This window comes from Podarcis gaigeae (assembly GCF_964106915.1).
Source record: "Podarcis gaigeae genome assembly, chromosome: 13".
NCBI classification, from domain to species: Eukaryota; Metazoa; Chordata; class Lepidosauria; order Squamata; family Lacertidae; genus Podarcis; species Podarcis gaigeae.
This window is the reverse complement of record NC_139689.1, coordinates 27,264,838-27,287,665: the sequence shown is the minus strand read 5'-3', so window position 1 is coordinate 27,287,665 and position 22,828 is coordinate 27,264,838. Positions and strand designations below refer to the sequence as shown.

The 22,828-nt window shown below is 42.8% G+C and overlaps 2 protein-coding genes across 2 annotated transcripts; one reads left to right on the top strand and one right to left on the bottom strand.

Moving 5' to 3' along the window:
• Positions 1-1,431: 1,431 nt before the first annotated feature.
• LOC310830556 (cytosolic phospholipase A2 gamma-like) lies at positions 1,432-17,966 on the top strand (the record flags this gene model as incomplete). The annotated part of the gene is made up of 17 exons (XM_083710337.1): positions 1,432-1,455; positions 1,647-1,697; positions 2,373-2,416; positions 4,740-4,851; positions 5,573-5,715; positions 5,968-6,170; positions 7,033-7,146; positions 8,016-8,156; positions 8,390-8,443; positions 8,911-8,943; positions 9,781-9,909; positions 11,095-11,220; positions 11,488-11,529; positions 13,528-13,620; positions 14,056-14,210; positions 16,373-16,544; positions 17,151-17,966. The coding sequence occupies 17 exons, from the start codon at positions 1,432-1,434 to the stop codon at positions 17,300-17,302; spliced, it is 1,788 nt and encodes a 595-aa protein (XP_083566463.1). The 3' UTR covers positions 17,303-17,966.
• A 1,575-nt stretch (positions 17,967-19,541) lies between these two features.
• On the bottom strand, positions 19,542-20,504 carry LOC310829610 (olfactory receptor 5B21-like; the record flags this gene model as incomplete). The annotated part of the gene is made up of 1 exon (XM_083708317.1): positions 19,542-20,504. The coding sequence occupies one exon, from the start codon at positions 20,502-20,504 to the stop codon at positions 19,542-19,544; it is 963 nt and encodes a 320-aa protein (XP_083564443.1).
• Positions 20,505-22,828: the final 2,324 nt, after the last annotated feature.

Sequence of the window (22,828 nt, the reverse complement as noted above, 5' to 3'; positions counted from 1 at the left end):
AGAATCATTGCACTGAACCCCAGGTAAACACCGTGGTCCATGCAACTCTCAAAGGACAGAAATGTAAGTACAGCTCTTTCTAATTGCTGTCTTTCCTCGTGAATAGATTCAGGCAAATAGAGGATTATACACAATGATATGCAATGGGAGGGTTTTTAAAAATTCTCTTATAATAAGAGAGCAGCCACCACCACAGAGATTGCAAGTGTGCTGTTAGACTCACACACAAATTCATCCTGCATGCTTGTGTGTTTGTTATTATATCCCACCACCAATCTGTAAGGTTGTTAAGGCAGAGAGCTAATCCCATGGTCATCACCTTCACGCTTTGCTTGTGAGCTTCCAAGACACACCTGGATGACAACTGTGGGAAGAAAGATTGACTTGATACAAGAGGTCTTTTCTCACGCTCTTTGTCAAATTAAGTTCTTTCAGTTTCCAGTTTCCCCAACATTAAATTTAGTTCACCACATTTCCACAGCAATTTATGATGATTTTTTTTAAAAAAAAACACCTCGTGAAAATGCTTCAGCATTTAAGTGTGAATTTATTCTAATAAGCACATTTTTGTCTGCTGTTTTGACTAAAGTGTACATTTTTGCAAGATTCTCCTAATAAAATACTGGGGCTGAGAAATGTGGTTGCTTTCGTAGCTGCAACATCATTTTATTTCTACACAATCATCCCAAAGGTTTTAGGGCTGGGGTGATATGGGTGGGTGACTACTGCTGCTCCTTTTTCCAGAAACATACCCTTCCCCATTTCCAGCCTCATGTCCTTTTCCCTCCCTCCCACTTCTTGTGACCAGCTGCTTCTCAGCCATTTGAGTAGAAGTGGAAGATGGGTCACCAGCAAGAGACATTTTAACAGTTTATTTCCATCATATTTTTATCGCCAACTACCAGCTAACCCATACACCCGTCCTCCTGCTTCTAGTCCCCATGTTTTCTTGCAACAATTTTTCAGCTTGCTAATATATGAAAGAAGGACCCATTCACATACTCAACTCAATCCCAGTTGTGCACAAATTAGTTCACTTTTTTTTAGGCGGGAGGAGGAGAGAAGCTTTAAATTAACAGTTCTTTAGTGGTTGCATTTACCTCCCTTTTCACTTTCCAAGCTTTGGCAATGGCTAAAAAGCAGCTGAGTTGAATCCCCTTCTCTATCTTCCATTTTCCTTTTATATAAACAATAATTTGTGTGCAATAGTCATTTCAACTCTTGATTAGTTTAGCGTAAATCAGAAGATCAGAGCAAAAGCCTTCTGAAGCAGCCCCTTGCTCGAAATTTACATGATGACTGACTAAGGTAAAAGAAAGGGAAGTAAGAGCTGCCAAAAGAAAATCAGGGCAAACCCACCACCACCACCACCCCTGTCCTAATGATAAGTGTGCATTACCTAGCCATTTTGGAAGTTTCCATGGAGCAAAAATGTCTGCAGTTAAAGGGGGAAAGGTATGGGACAACAATGGGAGGAGGAAGATGTCGTGCAGACTCCTCTAAATTAATGAGGAAACAAGTCAGTGCAAATCCATGGTCTAACTTCCATGAAAACAAATGAGTATGAATGTTCAATAAATTGGTCATCTGAAAACATCCTGTAAGACAAATGCTGAAGACTTTGTGAAATTGTTTCTTTGTCACAGAAAACACTGAAATCTGTGGGTTACCCAATATACAAAGCAGGAACAGAAATGGTAAGAAATCTATCCATTATGGAACATTCTCGTCTCCCTCTTGTTTTCCAAATCAGGTGAATTGTTAGAGACCTCAAAAAACATGAAATCATATTTTATGTGAAACAATGAAATACAAAGCAAGTGAGCAAAACCTGGGTAGCGGACCAAGAAAGGAGAGAGAAAAGCAACAACCAATCCTTTATTACAACAGCAAATTCATTAGCAGGATGTCAATCCTGAAGAAATCAACATGGCACCTTCAATGCACAAGAAGGACTGGTGAAACTATGTATATGGGGGGGGGGGGAACGGGACCTGAAGCCACATTTCTTCTGAGGTAACTTTCTGGGGGCCACAAGACAGTGGTAGGTAGGGCCAGAGACAAAATATCAACATATTTCAATTTGTGCCTTTGTACAGTGGCTCGTTTCTGCACACAAACCCTCTCCGTCCTCCAGGCAAGCGAGAGGCCTTATCAGAGTTAATGACACAGCCCAGTAAGGCAATAACCACCTGAAGGAGGGCAGTGAGGGGTGTGTCTGAAGACCAAGGGTGGCTAAGGAGTGGGGTGTAGCTTGGGGTCAAGGGAGAGGCCTGGGGAGCCACATTGAGGCCTCAGGACCTGATGTCCCACACCCCGATTTTGAAACATTATAGACTCACATTTTCTTTCTGTTTCTTCCTTTATTAAAGGAAAACGAAGCTATTAATGGAGAAAGCTTGTCTCTTAAACAAAGGTAAGGCAAAACAGTTCAAATTCATAGGAGGTGCTGAAGGTCAGCCAGTGTTGACATATTGTCTGGTTTGGGCCCACCGGTTGCAGTTTACCTTGCAGTGAAGAGCTGCAAGAAAAGGTCTGCTTGGGAAGCAGAGAAAGCTGGGTGGATCATAGCCTCCCTCCCTTGCAGCTCGTAGCACTTCTGCTTGGCTTCCACCACTCCTGGTGATCCCACTGAGGATGGGTGCTGATACTGGGGAGCCCACAGGATGTCAGGGGCACGATCAGATGGCATGAATGCTCCTCTGAACTGGCTCTACTCATGCATGCCATCGGTCAGAGACTACTCCCTCTGCGCATTCAGCTGCATGGTTTGTGTATGTGGGGATTTTTTTCTGGCTCTGCAGTGGACCTGCATCTATTTGGGTTGGAGCCTCCTGCTTTCATTATGCATGCACTAACATTTGAAGTGGGAAACTGTGTAACAGTGGATGGTGCATGGCTAATACAATGTGGGTCCCATCAAGCAAAACACTGCTCACCAGTCAGTGATAGGAACATAGCAAGTTGCCTCCTACTGAGTCAAACCATTTGTCCATCTAGCTTAGTGCAGTGCCAGATAGGCAGAGCATTTAGGGGTCCCCATGACAACAGATCAAAATAATACTAATTTGATACTGAAATTGTTTTATTAAAATTGTTGCTTGGTAAAACAAAAATGCATTAGGAGATAATTTGCAAGCCCCCCCACCCAAGATTTCGACAGCTGAGGAGCCTCCACATTTAATCTGCACTGACCAACTTGTGATTCTCCAGACTTTTTAGAGAGGGTTCTCTTTCCCAGCCCTTTCAGGAGATGCTACATATGCAGGAGATGCAGATGCTCTGTTACTGAGCTATGGTGCTTCCTCAAGTAATGTGGACTTCTGAGTGCTTAAATCCCCTTTCTGCAGCCCCACACAGGCAGCCAATATAGCCTTTCTGAACTGTCAAGCATGTCTATTGAACTTCACTCAGCTCGAAAGGTCACAGGTTATGTATGCCTGGGTCAAACCAAAGGTAATATTTATCCAGATGTTGTTTGCTAACTAACGATTACCAGAACTGTTCTTGCAAAACCAATGGTTGTGTGAAGAAACTGAGGGCAGCCTTTGTGAAAAACAAAGGGGAAACCCTGTAGGACTGCAGAAATGTTTCCTAACTTCAGAACTGTTCTCTAGCATGAGATGTAGCAGAAGGGTCCACTAACTTTGCCTGACACTCTTGTAAATACTGGGGGACATGAAAAATATACAGTTGTCTTAGAAAGTAGCTCGAAATATGCTCTTGCTGGTGTCCAAGGAGCGTGCTTTTAAACACGCCCAGCTCCAGATTTTGCAGGGCCCCTGGGAAGATTGCTCTCAGCTTCCCCACCAATGTTCAGCAGCCTTCTCAGTACTTGCTACCAGTTACCACCACCCCTGCAACAGCAGTGCTGATGCACCTGCAATCTTTCCCTCACACACTTGCTGGCTTATCTGGTAGTAGTGGAGATCGTGCCAGGTAAGCCCACTCAGAAGTAATCATGAAGGATGGGGGTGCATGCCTGTCAACAGCCAGTCAGGCTGTGCACTGCCCAAAAGGTCATAGAGGTCCCTCCCCAGGCTGACCTAGCCACACCACCATTCAGGTCCTCAAATGCTTTCAGAAGCAGATGGTGGTGCCACTTTTGAATGTGAGCCAAGTCCAGCTCCCATCTACCCTACTCTACCCTCATTTGGGTGGTGGTGGCATCACTCGCACTGTGCTATCCCACCCATGCTCCCCCCCAAAAAACCCCCACACACCCTGATATCAGCACCAAAGCAGTGACTTTCTCCCCCACAGTGGTGGTGCTGTAGGGGGCTAGAAGTTGGGCAGGACCAACAAATTCACTGGTAGTGTGACTATTTCTCCGACTTTGATGCCGACTGCAGTCCTGGGCAAAGGTTTTTATCCCTGGGGAGTGGACCTGAGTGAAGACTCCATGAGTGTAACCCTCTATGGCCACACTCTCAAGCCAACCCATGATTGGTCCAAAATTGCAGACAAGCAAATTTGAATTTTGTGGCTGGGGGGAGAGGCTGTAGCACCTCCCGACAGCCGCTGCAGCCAGAGACCAAGTTGTGGAAATGAGGATGGAGACAGGGTTGGCAGGGGCCACAACCTTCATGTCACCTGGAAGGGGTGAGTGGACTTTATGTTTCTATGAAACTTGAAGCACAAAATGGCGGGTTGTCTGTATGTGCTCCACAGATGACTGGGGTAGAGACTCCCACTTGAATGAGCAACTTTGAAACGGTTGACTTTTATTCTTAAACTAGTGATGTGATCCGGATTTCCAGAGATGTATCTGATGAAGAAAAAACAGCTGTTGGCAGAAGAAAAATCAAAGTCCACAATTCTTTTCTGAAGCTTGGGGTCAACACCGCCATGGTAAAGTTTCATGGTTTATATTGCAATATGCTTAAGGGATGCGGCGGTGCTCGCACTTTGGGTAATAGCGACACAATCTCTGGCAGTGATGTACTGATATTTTTGGGAAAGGGGGTAGCCTGTCATTGGCTGAGCTGCTCAGGTGCTCTAAATGGACAAAGCAGGCAAATGACTAAGGCAAAGGTGCTTGAAAAAATGAATAGACAAAAGGCAAAGTGAGTGGGTGGGTGGCTAAAACATGGGAGGCTGGGAGAGAAGATGGCGGGAAGCAGAATTCAGAGAGGAAATTATGGATACAGTAAAGTTGAGTTACGGAAGCTTAAATTGCAATAACTAACAGCAATTGATTTCCCATTGTTCTTCCAACAGCTACAAAATCAATCAATATTTCATGAAGGAAGAGAATATACTGTTCCCTGCAGAACTTAACTTTACCAGTAGCAGATAGCAGGTTGGGATGGCAGCAGTCTCCTGACTCCCTGTTGATCAAATTGCTTTTGCTTACAGGTGGCTAGAGAGGGGTGGATCTTGCAGCCAGCTTGCCCCTCCCACTCTACCTCCTGTTAAACAGCAGGTTAGGAAAGCATCAATATAGTACCATGTCTTCTGCTACCATGCACCATCTGTTTCTAGCTTCACCGCTTGTTGTTACGTTGTAAAAAGTATTTGTGATTACATATTTCAAAATATGACAGTTATTTGTCTTTCCCCGTTTCCCTAGAATTCTGTTCCTAATGTTGCCCTGTTAGGATCTGGTGGAGGGTTGCGGGCCATGATTGCACTTCAAGGGGTTCTGGGAGAACTTCAGAAAGAGGATTTGTTGGGTGCTGTGATGTATCTCTGTGGAGTATCAGGTTCTACCTGGTAAGTGGACATAAACTATATTCAGTGATGACTGGTATAACCATTTGAAGAAGTAGGAACCTAGGTTGTCTCTAATGGCTAAAGGATTTGATAAAGAAAGCTCTGTCCAACGCAGGAACATGCTAAATTGTATTATATTGATTCAGGCCTTTGCTGTATCCATCTCAGCATTATCTACAGTGATTGGCAATGTTCCTCCAGGAAAAGTCTTTCTTCAAAGCTTTGTTCACGATGCTTTGCCTTTTCTCCAAGGTGTATGTCATTCATCTATGAACATGAGGAATGGCTGGGAAAGCTTCCTATTTTGGAAGCAAAGATGTGTGACAATCTTGTAAATCAATCATGGGATCCCAGCAAATCCCTGGATGCCCTTATAGAACCAAGTAAAGAGAAGACATACTCCTTAACCGATTTCTGGGGCAGTGTCATTCTCTATGCAATGTTGCATGAGGCAAGTATACTACCTCCTTTGCACAGATACTTTGTGGTTGCACAGAATTGTTTTTTTTCCCTGGGGGCGGGGGAGACTTGAAAAGCATTGTATATGCTTTTTAAAAAACATACACACCTATGCCACAATCCAACTCTTTTTGTACATCCCATGTTCCTTCTTCCCCATCAAGAAACCACAATTGCAACACAACCACTTCCAGATCACATAGTAAACTGATTTAGAGGCTGCAGGAAGATCCAGATGCAGTTTATAGAGCAGCTTATCAGCAAGGCACTGCCTACAGGAAGCCTTGTAGAGATTTTCCATCATTCCACCAAAAATGGCAAGCAACGTATATTTGTACTGTAATAATAATAATAATTTGTTATTATTTATACCCCACCCTTACCGGTTGAAAAAAACGGGCTCAAGGTGGCTAACAACAAATTTAAAACACTTAATTGTAATACAACATAGAAGCAGCATAAAATACAGTATAAAAACTACGGTAGTCCAAAGCCTTTTGGTTCATCTTGGTACATAGCAGAAGCATCCAAGTGATCAGTTTTGCTGTTGTAAATGTGACATACTCAGTAGGAATAGCAACTTATCTCAGGCTATAATCCTGCTCTCACCAACTGAGCATGTCAAGCTACACATGAGATAAAAAATGTATTTGCTTTCAAGATGTTATTTGTTTATTGTTAAATGCAAATAGCATCAGCTGGCAGGGCTTATAACTTACCAAAATTGCAGCAGGTACAGAGGAGGAACTTAACACTTGCCTTCCTTGCTTGGAACTGGGAAAAATCCCTTCTCTGAAGCTGTTATTTGTATTGGGGCGATATTCTCCCTCACTAATGATTCCCTTTCTCTACAGCTAGATTATGGCCATTTGTCCAAGGAAAGGATGGTCTCTTTTAATGGGGCAGTTCCTTACCCCATCTATGCAGCAGTGGATTCAAATAAATTAGATGACACCAGTAAAACCCATCCAGGTAAGAAACAAAACAAATCAGCAACTATATATGGCCATTTCTCGTGATGCTTTTGAAATCAATACAACTTAAAAGGGCTTGGATCTTATCCATATGTTTGTGGGTCTTCTCTGTGCTTGAAACCACTGTCCATTGGGTCTCCTTGGAGCTTGATTAACATAGCCTATAACCCAACTGTTATACTCTTCCAACAATAATCTCTATGTGTGCTAAACCTATCCAAGGAGCATGTGCAACTGTTATTGGAGACTGCCCTTGGATCAATGCAATTGACAGACAGTGGGCTGAACTAACATAAGAACATTAGATGAGTCCTTCTGCAACAGACCAAAGGACTACCTGGAACATCATCCTGTTCTCACAGAGGCTGAACAGATGCCTCCAAGCAGGGCCGTCTTACCCATAGGTGCTAGGGTGTGGGGCACCCGGGTGCCAGGCTCTCAGAGGCTCCAGGCCGAGAGTCCAGGGCCCGAGAGTTGAGTCTGGGAAGAGCCTGCCCATCAGTCGGAGTACTGCGGTGGGCTCTTCTGCTGCGGACAGCTCTGCGCCATGAGTTTGGGGGTGACCGAGCCAGTGAGACACTGAGGTGGCCGGCTGGCTCTACCCTCCTGCACGCCTGGGACTGGGCAAGCTGGGAGGGGGTGTACCAGGTGGATCTTTGCACCCCAGTGCCGCATATGCTTAAGACAGAATGGAGACAGGACATAGCCAGCCAATTAACTAAATAGAAAATTCTATAAACAATAGTTTGTAAGACGTCAAAAAGAAACATGACAAATACAGAAGCTGATACAGCAAAAGAAGTTTATGTGTGTAAGCAATTATTTCCCACACTTTCTGACACTGATTTTCTTTTTTTTTTTTTTAAGGTATCTGGTTTGAATTCACACCCCATGATGCTGGATTCTTTCACCCTGGTGCATTTGTTGACATGATGCTGTTGGGCAGCACATTTGAGAATGGTGTGCTGAGAATACTGAAGAATGAAAAAAGCATTTCTTACTTGAGAGGTACTGCTGACTTGACAGGGGGAAGAGGCAGCAACACGACAGATTCATGCAGTATCCAAACATCAGACTAGTTCACATGCTCAGTGATTCCCCACCTTCCCGCACTGAACCAAGCATGTTCCCTCTGCTCGGTTTAGTGGCATACAATTATGATTAATGTATGCCATTAAACATAGTGCTGTCCTGCAAATTTCCTAGAAAATGTCATTTCTATTTCCTTCCTTCTCTTTCAGGCTTATGGGGAAGTTCATTTGCAGATCGCAAAGAAGATGTCAAGGAAATAGAAGGTTTTGTATGTTTAGCCTATTGGACCCAGCTAGGGAAAGTTCCTTCCTGGTATGGATTCCAAAGGCACAGCCCATGTGTGCACACTTGGAAGTAGTTGCGTAGCTTATGTGGAGCTCTGAAGAAAATCCTCTGGCCTTCTATGTCCTTACAACACTAACATGCTACTGTGGCCAGACTGCCCTCACTTAATTTGCCAACACTTGACGACTTGTACTAGTACACAGCAACATTTTTTTTGAGGGGAGTGGTTGGTTCCATGGTCCCCTGCTCCTCTGGGCCACTTCACCCTGACCACAGTTCTTCTCTCTGCCACAGGGATGGGAATCCTGTGGGCCCCAGCTAGCATAGCCAATGATTATGGATAATGGAAAATGCAGCCCAATTAAGATCTGGAGGAACACAGATTCCCCATCTAATAGAATATTCCTATAGCTATGGAAATATAATGTACTTCTCATATTTTCAGATTATATCAAGCACCTGGGAGAACAAGCTTCAGGTAAGTCCTTGACATTGCTTGAATTTTTTTGCCATCAGTCGGTCTCAAAAGGATACATCTGTTGATGCCTTCTTTATTCAGGAACTTTGCAAACCTATATGCACATGTTTGTTCTACACAAAATGGAAAGTAGTTTCAGAAGAAAGGGTCAAAGGTAGGAAGGTCAGCCTGTGTGGAAGCAGCCTTAGCCACTATTTAAGTTAGGAAAACATTCTGTTATCAGGAAAGATTTGTTGGGCTGGAAGATAAGTATCGCTGTCTCCTGAAGTATTATGCAAAAGCAAGTTTGCATTTGACTTATGGCTGTGTTTCAGCAAGGGTTATCCAATAATATAGAAACCCTGACAAGTTCTGCATTTCCCATAGCTATCAAAGGTTTAGAGGAGGGTAGTTAGAAAAGGTTGCACAAAGAAATGGATTTAAGGTGCATTTGCAGAACTTTTGGAATTGAGGTATTTTTTATTGCTACGTTTCCTTCCCAAGGGAGAAATCTGCCAATGATGTCATGGCTCACCTATCTTATAGGCAATACGTTTATTCCAGCAGTGACATAAGGATGGGACATCTAGGAGCTGGGCTTCTTGACTAGAGCCAGCATGTGTGTGTGTGTGTGTGTGGGGGGGATTTCAGGGATGATCCAATAAACCAGGCATATCTCATTTAGCATGTTATTCTCTCTGTATTTTGAAGCCTGTCCTGCCCTGCCCATTTTTATCAGCACTGTCACATTCCCTACAATATGTTGCATCCTAACTTTTGGAATAATCCAACCACTGATTCCCTATTTTTAAGCTTTATTCCTTTCTTGTTGCTTGCATTTTTGGGCTCTTTTTGAAGCTTCCAGTTGTCACTGTATATATTGTCAGGCTGCTTCACATGCAATAAAGCTCCTGATTCATGCCATGGAAGGGACGACACATGAACATCAGGACGAAAACATCACAAACATTATGGAACTTCTTAAAGGTAAGAGGAAGCTGAGGAATGACTGGTGTCTATTTTTCCTACACAGATCTTCATGCTCCCAGGAACCCCTTCAAAGTGTATAGTGTGTGTGATTAGGACTATGATTATGGCAGCAAATTGTACCCATGACTTAAATCAATGATGGAGAATTGAATCTTACCAACCAGCTAGATTCAGATCTCCTTCGACACTCAAGGGACACTTTGGCAGGTGGGCAGGGGCAACCACCTGACAATCACTTGGCAATGCCACAGTGTCAGGTGAAGCATTTTCCTCGGCCTGTGTAATTTAATTTCAAACCATGCAGGCAAAGAAAATGCTTCCCTGCAAGGTTTGCTGTAGGCACCCATTAGGTAGGGGGTTCTTGAGCAGCCAACCTTGCCACCCAGCTCAAGAGGGTATGTGTTGACAGGTGCTCTTGGGACCTGGGACCATTGTTCTGCCAAGTGCTGTCATCTATGTATGTGCGTGTGAGGCGGGGATTTAGAGGAGTCCCCTCCGTTCATCTTCATGGTAAGTTGCCAATAGAAAACACACATCAGGCCCATTGCTGGGTGACATTGCCCATGTGAGAACACAGAGGGAGGAGTTGCCTGCAGGTAGCTGAGTCTTTAGTACGTTTGATCACTGTATTACCAAAGTGGTGAAACTATGGTCCTCCAGATGTTGTTGGACCCTAGCTCCTCAAAGCCTCAGGCAGACTGGCCAGGGATCATAGGAGTAAGATTCCAACAATATTTGGAAGGCTGCTGACTCCCTACCCCTCCTCTATAGGTTAATCGATAAAGTTGAGACCTATTTGTACTATACATTGGAGCCAATTCCTAGGGACCAAGGGGGCTTCACCCCTCAATAAAATATTTGAGGGGGCCACCCTCCCCAAATTTGATGAACATTGCCATTCAAATCAATTGCCATTCATTTGATCAATTATGTGGGGTGGGGTTTACTTGGGCCCCCTCAATATTTTATTCAGGTTGTCTTGTGCCTTCACTTCAGGTGGCAGTGCAATCCTTCCTATACTGAAATTCCTCCAAATATAATTGGAGAATGAGGCTGAAATCTCAAAAATGTGAAATACAAGTGTTACAAAGGTTTTAGTTTTGTGAAACTTAATTTTAATCTGGTTAGACCAGATGGATATTCTTTTTCCTTATTCCAGTCTCATCTTACGTTCTTCGATAGATCAAGTAGGCAGCAACACCTACAACTTCCTCAGTTTATTGAAGGACAAACACAACACTCTAGACAAGCCTGGAAGAGTAGCACAGTTTTTGACCCTGGCTGACATGTTTACTCAAGAATTTGCAGGTAAGTGTGGCTATGAATTTAAAAACTTCCAAAGAACTCTCTTATAGAGCAATCTTAGATATGCACATTTTTATTCAAAAATAAGCCCCACTGTGTTCAATGGAGTTTGATCCTACATAAATGTGAAGGACTGGAACCCTAATCAGTTTCTGCTCCATTTACAAGAAGCATATTATAACCATCTTACAGTTTAGATGTCTTATAGTGCACCTGTTTTATTGCATTTTATCCTTTAGTCTCAATACTATGATGCTTTGCTTTTGACAGCTAGGGCATCTCCATTCACGCATCATGAAGAAACAAAGAGAAGTAAGTAATTCACACATTTTATACATCATTTTCAACATTTTGCAAATTATTTGTATATCACAAAGATTTGTGATGAGAATCTGCAGATATGAAAATGAGATTATAAGGTATACAGATGGTTTTATATCCATTCACTTCTAATTTTATTAATATTTATTTATAAGGGCCTTTATAAACCACCAGCTCATTAAATTATTAACGCCATGTACAATAAAAATAATCAAAATATCATTGAATGATCACACATTTATCAGTATGTATTATACACCATGGGATGCGGGTGGCGCTGTGGGTTAAACCACAGAGCCTAGGACTTGCCAATCAGAAGGTCAGCGGTTCAAATCCCTGTGACGGGGTGAGCTCCCGTTGCTCGGTCCCTGCTCTTGCCAACCTAGCAGTTCGAAAGCACATCAAAGTGCAAGTAGATAAATAGGTACTGCTCCAGCGGGAAGGTAAACAGCGTTTCCGTGTGCTGCTCTGGTTCACCCAGAAGCTGTACGCCGGCTCCCTCGGCCAATAAAGCGAGATGAGTGCCGCTACCCCAGAGTCGGTCACGACTGAACATAATGGTCAGGGGTTCCTTTACCTTTACCTATTATACATCAGATTGGCTTCATAATAGGACTAGGTGTCACCCTTCCCATTTTTCACCCATAAAGCTGGGCTACATGATACACTTACCACAGGGATCAGCAGTCCCACAACCTCCTACAGTTAATTATTCAGATTTATTAGGCGATTTAAAAAGCCCTTGTTGGAGCTCCGCTAGTCTCCGTCATCCTCAGATAGCACAGCTGCTGGAACTGAGCTCCGCCCCCTCCCCCCAACAGGAAAACCCCCACCTTCACTTCCTGTCCTTTTCGCGCTTCTCGGCCAGTCTCGTGATCCTACAAGATTTTGGAGATGGCAATCCCTGTATTTTTATGTCTGTCTCACTGTCTGAGCCTATACGTTGCATTCTTTCACTCTGGCTCTCTCTTTCGTTTTTCCTGTGTCCAGGGATTAAGTCATGGCTGCTCCCTGCTTCTTCTCCCTCTCCTCTGCCTTCTACTCTTACCTGTTCTCTCTCTATGCCTGCATTTTCATTTTCTGTCAGTGAAGGAATGTAGCTGACAATACACTGAGATCCCTACCCCTTCTGGCAGAGTTCAGAGGAAGTTACATGATGACCGGTGTGTGTGTAGTCCTAAGCAATAAGGCTGGAGAAGGAAGCAAGGACCCATCCCTAGGACACTGATATGCATTTAATATGTAGCTAAGCTTCAGTTACCACCTTCTATACAACTGGTAGCCTTCTATACCACTGGGATAATGTAACAGGGATGAGCTGTACCACATGCTGTGTGAAGCAGCAACCATATAGGTTGCCTATATGCTATGCCTTTAAAGCACATTTGAAACACTTTTTTCAAAAGAATTCTGAGCACTGTAGTTTGTGAAGGGCTTATGGGAATTTAAATTCTCTAAGGGGGTAAATTACAAATTCCTTGAATGTGTTTTAAAAGTAGTAGTAGTAGTAGTAGTGGGACGCAGGTGGCGCTGTGGGTTAAAGCCTCAGCGCCTAGGACTTGCCAATCGAAAGGTCGGCGGTTCGAATCCCTGCGGTGGGGTGCGCTCCCGCTGCTCGGTCCCAGCGCCTGCCAACCTAGCAGTTCGAAAGCACCTCCGGGTGCAAGTAGATAAATAGGGACCGCTTACCAGCGGGAAGGTAAACGGCATTTCCGTGTGTGGCTCTGGCTCACCAGAGCAGCAATGTCACGCTGGCCACGTGACCCGGAAGTGTCTCCGGACAGCGCTGGCCCCTGGCCTCTTGAGTGAGATGGGCGCACAACCCCAGAGTCTGTCAAGACTGGCCCGTACGGGCAGGGGTACCTTTACCTTTACCTTTAGTAGTAGTAGTAGTAGTAGTAATAATAATAATAATAATAATAATAATAATAATAATAATAATAATTCTCAGACATTGTGTTCATTTCTAATCTAGTATTTATTTTGCAGGTATATGGGATACATTGAGAATACTGTCAAAAACTGTTTATTGCCTCTTCAAATGGAAATGGGGGACCATCTCCAACTATACTTTCAAATACTGTAAGGATAACCACACACACCATTAATTATTGTAATGATGGTGATGTTAGTATTTCTTTGTTCATCACTTTCTACAAATATGTCTCAAAGCAACTTAAAAAATACATTTGGAGGGGAAGAACCAGAAACACCCTTTGAATTTCTTGGAGGACAGAATAGAAAGAAATGGAGTGGGGGGGGGGGGAACCCAGCAAGCATTAGCCTGTCTGCTTAGCAGCCAAAAATAAATAAATAGCCACTACAAAATGGAAATAGGGCTGGCCAGGTCATTGGAGGAGGGCGAGGTTGTATAGCCTTGGCCAGAATCTGTGCAAGAGGCTTTCACACATTGCCTCTAGTTTGCCCTGACACCTCTCCAGATGGCAGGGAATGCATGCATATGAAACAACTCCTGAAAACAAATTATCATGGTAATACCCTACTCTCTCCCCTTAGCCAGCCTTAATGACAAGAATCTCACAGGCAAGGAAGAACTTCGTTTGGCCGATGCTGGTATAGCCATGAATTCTGCTTATCCGCTTGTCCTCCGTCCTGAACGGGAAGTGAAACTCATTCTTTCCTTTGACTTCAGCAGTGGAAATCCTTTTGAGGTAGGTTTGTTGTGTTGGGTCATGATGAGATTTCATTTCTTAATTACCGTATCAGTGCTGGCAGCAAAGCTAACTGGGCTCAGGATTGGTGATAAGTTGCGTGTCGAGGTCCCCAGGTCCACCCCAATAACTCACACATCACACAGAAATTTTTGTTTAAGATTTTTGGCATAATTTTGGCCACAACTTTATTAAAATACAAATTTGTGAGTGGTTGTGTAGGCATTGGTTGTGACTATCTGCCCCCACCATGGGGGACAGACTGACATTCCGCACGATGTGAAAGTCAGAATGGGGTAATACACTTGGGGGTAGCGTCGGAGCAGGGAACCTGCCCTCAGCCCTCCCCAAATGCAACCAGGAGCTCATTGCTATGGCCCGAGCCCCCTTGACAGAGTGGACAAGCAATAGTTAGTCCCCAATTCCTTTAACGGAATCCCTTGCAGCAGCAGCATTAGAGGGGCAGGCACAGCCAATCCATGCCCCTCAACCAACCAAACCATAAACCAATGCCTAACCGCGAACCTTACAAGTTGTGACGATTTGCTACGCAGTAGGCAAAAACCAAATGGCCCCAGCCAATCAGCCAGATGGACAAAATTCCTACCAGGCCCCCGCTCCAAAGCAGACGACCCCATGACAGGCATAGCAAGGTCAAAGCGAACAACCCTAATTCTAGGGAGGGGGGACGGGCAATCCACTGCACGGGCGAAAAGAGGAAGCCCTAGCCTCGTGCAAGGAGTTTTACTATTTCTGGCTGTCAATCAATAAATGGCAACATTAACTTCTTCCCAACAACAAGGGAAGCCCCAATCGCATCAGTGGCCAACAATCAATTAGCCCGCCCTCCAACTTTGGAGTGTCCTGGCAGCCCCCACCGCAACACGTGCTCTCCATGAAGGAGAACACGCTATGCAAAAAAAGTGATTACTGCACATTATATCTCAGCTGGATAATAATTCCTGATTTACTCAAACAATCCCTAACCTCTCTTTCTCCCATCCACGCCGCTCCATTTTTCTTCCTCCCTTCTTCAATTTAAATGAGGTGGTGACCTTTTTTTTTCCAGCTCAGGGGATAAATACCCTTCTAGAAAACATTTCAGGGGCCACATGCTTTACAACCACTACACTACACTTGCCAAAAGGCAAGTGAGCAGATTCAGTAGCAAAAGTGGAATGAGAAACATTAGTTTTGTCTTTGCATGGTAGGGCCCCCCCATACATGCATACACACACACAAACACACACACAAACACACACACAATCCTTCTCCAGCCTCCATCTAGTCAAGCCAGAAGCATTGTCAGAGTTTAAGGAAGCATTCTTGCCAGACAAAAAACAACATGCAAAAGGGGTGGATTTGCAAACAGAAATCTGAAATGCTGCCTTTGTCCCTGCTTTAAGTCACTGTTAGTTGGCTGGCCTGGATATTGCTGGTATGTCCGCTCACCTTTTCTGGTGGGTGGCGTTGCGGCCAGGCATCTGGGCATTGATGAAGGTTGCTATACCTACTTCAGCAGGTATAGTGGTGTTCCGGGCATGGAAAGAAAAAACAAAGTGTAATAAGCGACACAGGTGACTCAAGGCTACTGGGCCTCTGATGGGTCACCAGAATTTGAGTAAGGGTGCTTTAGTCTAGACAACAGACAACTGCTGTGCCTGGATATTGCTGGTATGTCCGCTCACCTTTTCTGGTGGGTGGCGTTGTGGCCAGGCATCTGGGCCCCTGCATTGATCAAGGTTGCTATACCTACTTCTTTTTAAGTGGAAAGATCAGAAGTCTTTTCTGTGTAGAGGTGATATCTCTCTGCAGAGCCAAATCATCCATGGTGTCCCAGTGGTGTAGCATGGGTTGCCAGCATCTGAGGTTGTGGGAGGGAAATAGATGGAGCACACATATGCATCCAACTGCCTACTGGCATGCACATCCCCCACGAGATTGCAGCTGCAAAGATAAGAAGAGTCGTTCCATTGTTTGGAGAGGTCACTTTCTGGTTCACATGGAGAAGCCATTTTCAATGGAGCCCAGTGACAGAAGTATTGGGGCAGCACCATGTGTTCAAATTTTACACTCCTAACATTTTTTCTCCTGGGCCAGTGGGGTGTCCTGCTCAGACAACAATGTCCTCATTCCTTTCCTGCATTTTCTTCTCTTCATAGACTGTCAAAGAAGCAGTCCTGTACTGCAAGGAAAATCATCTTCCTTTTCCTGATATTGATGTCTCAGAGTTGGACAAGAGTAAAGACAGTCCCTATGACTGCTACGTTTTCCAAGGACATGATTCTCCAACTGTCATGCATTTCCCCCTCTTCAATACAGTGAACTGCAAAGGTATATTGTGTTTGGGGATTGCTTAGAAAGGGGCATGCATTTATTATTGTTTTTGATAATTTATTTATCGTCTGACCTTCACTATAAGGTCCCAGGGCAGGTTACGGCATTAGAAAGATCATTACAGACAATTAAAAACAAATTTCATTGTTTAGTGTGGACTAATGATCTCTTTGGACCTTACTGATCCCTGGAAGATAAATCTGGCAACTCTGGCCAAATTGCTACCTTGTGAAATTGGCTCACCCAATAATTATTATAATTGGTCGCCCTGGGAGGAAGATGCTGGACTAGATAGGCCTATTGGTCTGATGCAGCAGGAATCTTATGTTCCTATAAAACCGAGGGGGCAGATTGCATGTTCAAGTTCTACTGAAGTTTTACAAATTTTTTTTGTTTTGTTTTTAAGATAGCTGGGATTAACTTTGGAGTTCTCACTAGCTCCACAGTCAATAGCTCAGCCTATATAATATAAGCTGGACATGTTCCTGCCCCATCTGTTTAAGTAATAGGTGCTTTGAAGAACATGTGTGGTTAAGTGTTATACAAAGTGTTTCCAAGTGAATAGCAAGGCACTTGCTTATGTACATCCTTTTTCTTTTAAAGATAAAGTAGCTGAATGGAGAGAACAATATTCCACCCTCAAAGTTTCTTACAAGGAGCAGGAGGTCAAAAACCTCCTAGAAGCAGCAAAAGCAAACGTGAGGAATAACAAAGGAAGAATCCTGCAGGCGATGAAAAGCATGCAGGTTCCTTAACAGCTTTTCATTCCAATTTTGAGTTTGGAGGTTCTGGTCAACATTTTCCTTCTGCCTCTTTTCTAAGTGGGAGCTACTCAGCACTGCATGATTCTTTGCAGCATGCTTCTAAAGTCTCCACTAGAAAACAATATTTTCTAAAGAAATGTCCCCCCCCCCCAACGGCTATTGTATTTTGTCATGCATGTTGCCTTTTCCTTCTCAGCTACTTCACGGTTTAAAACACATTCTTCTTTGTATTATAAAGAGTATTCTTTTTTTCCACTTTTCTTAAACCTAACCTTTTCTTTGTAGAAAACATATTATTAAAAATAAAAGTTTTGCAGCAGAATTGATGACAACAGGTCATCAAGGATACAGGGAACATGAATTACAAAAAGACATTTACAACATATAAAAACTTTTCTGATGTTTTTAAAAGCATACAGAGAGTAGGTTTTAAAAATGGACTTTAAAATTAAAAAGTAATATTTTGCTTTATGAAATTAAATACTTTTCACTCAGTTGTCATGGGAAGGAAAGTAGATATTATCTTGTTGAAGTATTTTTCTGTTAAGTATATTTTTTCTGTTTTAAGTACTAATAAGAATTTGCTGATTAATTTCTTCATATTGCACCAGGTGAACAAAAATTGTGTACCATATGCATAATAAACAGAAGGAATGAAGAATTCTTGTTCATTGCAATTTTGTGTGTGCTCGTGATGAGACTAGTCTAAGTCTCTTTTGATTCAAAGTCTGATCCAAATCCACTTCGTTGGTCTCCTAACTGGAATCTCCAAATGACCTATTTCTTGAATATTCATGTTTGCTTCCACAGAGCTTATCCAGAAGTTTGATTATACCAAAATACAGAATTTTTCAATTTGAATTTTAAAACTCCAACTTTCAATAAGCAAATATCTATTGCTGTCTTGTTTCTCCCACCAGCAGTGGTATGTGAGGACAGACACACAAGTAATTTACCATCTCACACAATCACTTCTGCCATTTGTATTGATGTAAACCTCAAGAATGTATTTTTTATAGATAACTATTTAGCTCTATCCCCAGTATATTTTATCTTATTGCAATGGCTAGTGGCTAATGCAAATAAAGTTTCTAATCCACACAATCTGTTGCTGAACTGATGAGAAAACAATGCAAAGTAACCCTGATTTTTGGTACAATTCAATAGGCAACTATCTCATGATTGACCACTGGATGGCAGCAAAATCATCACCCATGGCTTAGTTTCTGCCTTCCACAGCAAGTAGTGCTACAGAGTACTTGCTAAATTGACAGTAATCATTTTTCATTTTTAAACAGCTTCACCTTCAAAAGTCATATAAACACTTAACTGAAGTGAGTTTCTATGGGGGGAATCCTATGGTGAGGTCTGCCAGGATGAGCAGCTGAGGAGATAGCAGATCTCTGGATCAGCCAACTGATTCCTGGTTCAGTGGGGTTCAACTAGGGTTAAGTTCCCAACCCTGGCTCAGCCACAGGTACTCTGCTTGCTCATTCGGACTTAGCTGGCTGAGCCAATGCTGGTGTAAATCCTCCAAAGGGTGGGGGTGGGGGAGAGACCAGAGAATGGGGATTTGGGCTGGATCTTAGGCCCATTTGGCTCATTCACATTACCTGGCAAACAATCTTAAATAATTGTTTTCCCTCTGTCAAGCAGAGCAGCAGCAACAGCCCTATTGGGTTTGGATCTGTAACTTTATGCTGACTTAATTTACACCTGCCTGCCTTGCACCAGTTTCTTAGAAGTCTCCTCAAAATCAGAAATTCTGTCTGTTATGATAACTGAAGGCAAGGGGATTTGGGGGCTAACAGGGATAGAGGATCAAATCACCTCATATTTTTGGAATCAGTGCTATTTTTCTAGAAAAAGAGGTGCCGGAACTCACCATGAACACCTCCTTTGTTCTCTTAGAATGGCAATGGTGCCCACATGAGAGGTGCTGGAACTGAGTCCCAGTGAGGTCTGGCTGGGGTGTGTGTGTAGCCCTACCTGGAATCATTAGTTGGAATTAGCAAAACTATTTTCTCATCCCTCTTTTGTCCCTCTCTGAAAAGAGTTCCAAAACCCAGTTTCAAATCTTAAAGCGGGGAGGGCACTAAGATTTAGTTTCCCAAAGACCGCTCACTGAACTCCTGGTGGTAGTTAATTTTGAACCATAAATTTATTTTAAACATATCCATACAAAACATTACAAAAAGAATGGACAGAATATCCAATGTTTGTTTTTTAATCAGTTTCTATTCAACCCATGCTGTACCCAACACTTATGAAGAACCCTTCTCATTGACTCCTTGACCTCTCGGTTCCTCAGACTGTAGATGAGAGGGTTCACCAAAGGTGTAAGAATAGTGTAACCCAAAGAAAAGACTTTGTTCAAGTCTACCAGGTCATTGGTTTCTGGCAACATGTACACAATTATGAGTGTCCCATAAAAAATGGTCACAACAGTGAGGTGAGAAGAACAAGTTGAGAAGGTCTTTTGTCTTCCTGCAACAGATGAAATTCTCACAATTTTAGAAATGATGCAGATATAAGAAGTCAATGTTAGAAGAAAAGGAGGAAGAGTGAACGCAGAACACAGAAGGAATATTAGTGTAAAAATAACTTGTGCATTACTGCAGGAGAGTTTTAGAATTGTATAAGAGTCACAGAAGAAATGGTTGAGTATATTGGGGCCACAGAAAGTTAATTGTGACATAAACAATGTTACTATGGCACTGGCAAGAAAGCCATTGAACCAAGATCCACAAGCCAGGTGTCGACAGACCGTGCTTTTCATAAGTGCTGCATATTGCAAGGGTTTGCATATTGCTAAGTAACGGTCATAAGACATTGCAGAGAGAAGATAGCATTCAGTGCCAGCCAAGCCACCAAAGAAGAAATATTGTATGATGCAACCCTTAAAAGGAATGATTTTATTGCCAGAAAGGAAACTGGCCAGCATCCTGGGCAGGATGGTTGAACTATAGCAAACCTCTAGGCATGACAAGTTCCCTAAGAAGAAATACATGGGGGTGTGAAGACGTCGATCAGCTACAACCAGTACAATGATGAGAATGTTTCCAGCCATGGTCACAATGTAGATTAAAAGGAAGAACAGGAAGAGGGGAATCTGCAGATCCCGGAGATCTCCAAATCCAAGAAGAATAAATTCTGCAACCTCTGTTTGGTTTTTCATTTCCATATCTCTCATAATATTACCTAGGGAAACAGTAAGTGCAAAGAGAATTCAAAAATAATTGCAAACCTATATGCTTAAAGTAGTTGCACTTTAGTTGCCACTGAAATAAATGGGACTAAAGGTAAGCCTTGTCTAAGTTGTTCCAATGATTTCAGTAGAACCAAGTCAGGATCCAATCAATTCTTTGCCCCCATTTCATTCATTTCAAATACAGAGAGAAGTTATGAACTATCATTTTCAGACAGTTTAAATGTATTGCTCCACATCATCATAGTGTTGTTGATGGTCTAAGAATTTCATATAATTAATATCTGATGGACTCATTAGAGTAAGTGTGATTGTGCTCTGAATATATTTCACCCATGCCACTGTTTTTGCAGCATTCCTGCAATGTTTACTTACAGCAGACATAGAAATGATTGACATCATGGTGAACGCGAACAGACAAATATCTACTGTACTCTGCCAGGTCTCTGAAAAAGCCTTTAGTTGTGCAGTCTCATGCATGCTGTAGATCAGAAAGCATTGATAGGATGACATTTGTATTCTTCCTCTCCCACAAACAAACAAACAAAAACAAATGAAACCCTTTATGTCTGTGGAAGATGCCATAAATTAAATTAAATTAAATATGTTTAGGAATTAATGGCTGGTCTCTCTCTGCCTTTTTCTCCTAGACATGTTATTCCCACTGCCCAGAGGTTTATGGGCCTCTGAAGCTGATGTTATTGCCTGGCTTTCACTCTTTCCTTCCTATATACTATACCATCTGTATTAAAGCTATACATCATGCATAAGATGCCTCCATCTTGGTAGTCCCCTTTAACATGGGTTGACTCCTGAGAAGCTTAATCAGTCTGGGGAAACATCTCTGGATCCAACCGTAATAATACTAAAATACTAACACTAGCACTATTAATAATTTATTTATACCCCACCTGTCTGGCTGGGTTTCCCAGCCACTCTGGGTGGCTTCCAGCAAAACACGAAAACACAATAGAACATCAAATATTAAAAACCTCCCAATGTAGGGCTGCCTTCAAATGTCTCCTAAAAGTTGTGTAGTTCTGTATCTCCTTGACATCTGATAGGAGGGCATTCCACAGGGAGGGCACCACTGCCGAGAAGACCCTCTGCCTGGTTCCCTGTAACTTTACTTCCCATAGTGAATGAACCACCAGAAGACCCTTGGAGGTGGACCTCAGCTATTTGAATATCTGATGCACCTTACGATTTGAAGATCTGAAGCTTCATTATCCAGGCAAGACATGCCTTTCTTATCTGCTCTGGGTCATGATATAAAACATTCACTGAAATAGGAAAACCTTTACCTTAAACAGATCTACTGATGTATTTTTATTCCTCCACTAAAAGGGGGTGAGCAAGCAATGCCAACTCTCTTCCTTCCCCATACACATCTCTGATGTGACCTCATTCAACCAAATATGATGTTATGGACTTCTGTTGTCCTGATACTGTTCTTATCCTCACCTAACTACCCATTGCTTCACTTATTGTTGCACTAATTCCCATCTGGATTAATTACTTGTCCTCTCATGAGAAACAGTTTGTTATTTTAGCAGATCAGTAAAGGGTCTTTTAATACTGCAGTGGGTAGAATACTGCTGAGAGAAAGTCAGTGAGAAACTAGTTTCCAAGGATTGCTATTTCCAGTGTACCTAGAACTGTCAATTCTATCATACTGTAGCTATAAGGATTTCAGGCAGACAAGCAAGCCCCAATAAGAAGTAATGACTTTCTGGCAGTTTTATGCACATTTCTTTACAAAAAACAACACATCCAGATATAGATATAGATAGAGATAGAGATAGAGATAGAGATAGAGATAGAGATAGAGATAGAGATAGAGATAGAGATAGAGATAGAGATGACAGAGATAGAGATAGAGATAGAGATAGCGATAGAGATAGAGATAGAGATAGAGATAGAGATAGAGATAGAGATAGATAGAAAAAGCTCGACAATATGGCAAGCCTATCCATCGTGGGTCAACCTGAGGACCCTCCCCCTCAGTATCCATTCCTGATTAAGTTTGGGAGTGGGGCTCATGTTTAATTAAGGGTTTAAAACTCTAATTGAATATATAGATGGGGGAGAAATGGAGGAAGATCTTGCATGGGGGTGATGACCCACAAGGAGCAGGGGCAATTCTCTTTACCACCCTCATGCTGATATATCACTCTCTTCTGTCAACAGGTGTTGAGAGGGGAGAGAGATCCTGGGAGTGGGAAACAGGTAGTAATGAGACTGCTCCAATATTCTGCATGAAAATAGGGACATTCTATTTGCTTTAGCCCAAAGGAAGTTATTGCAGT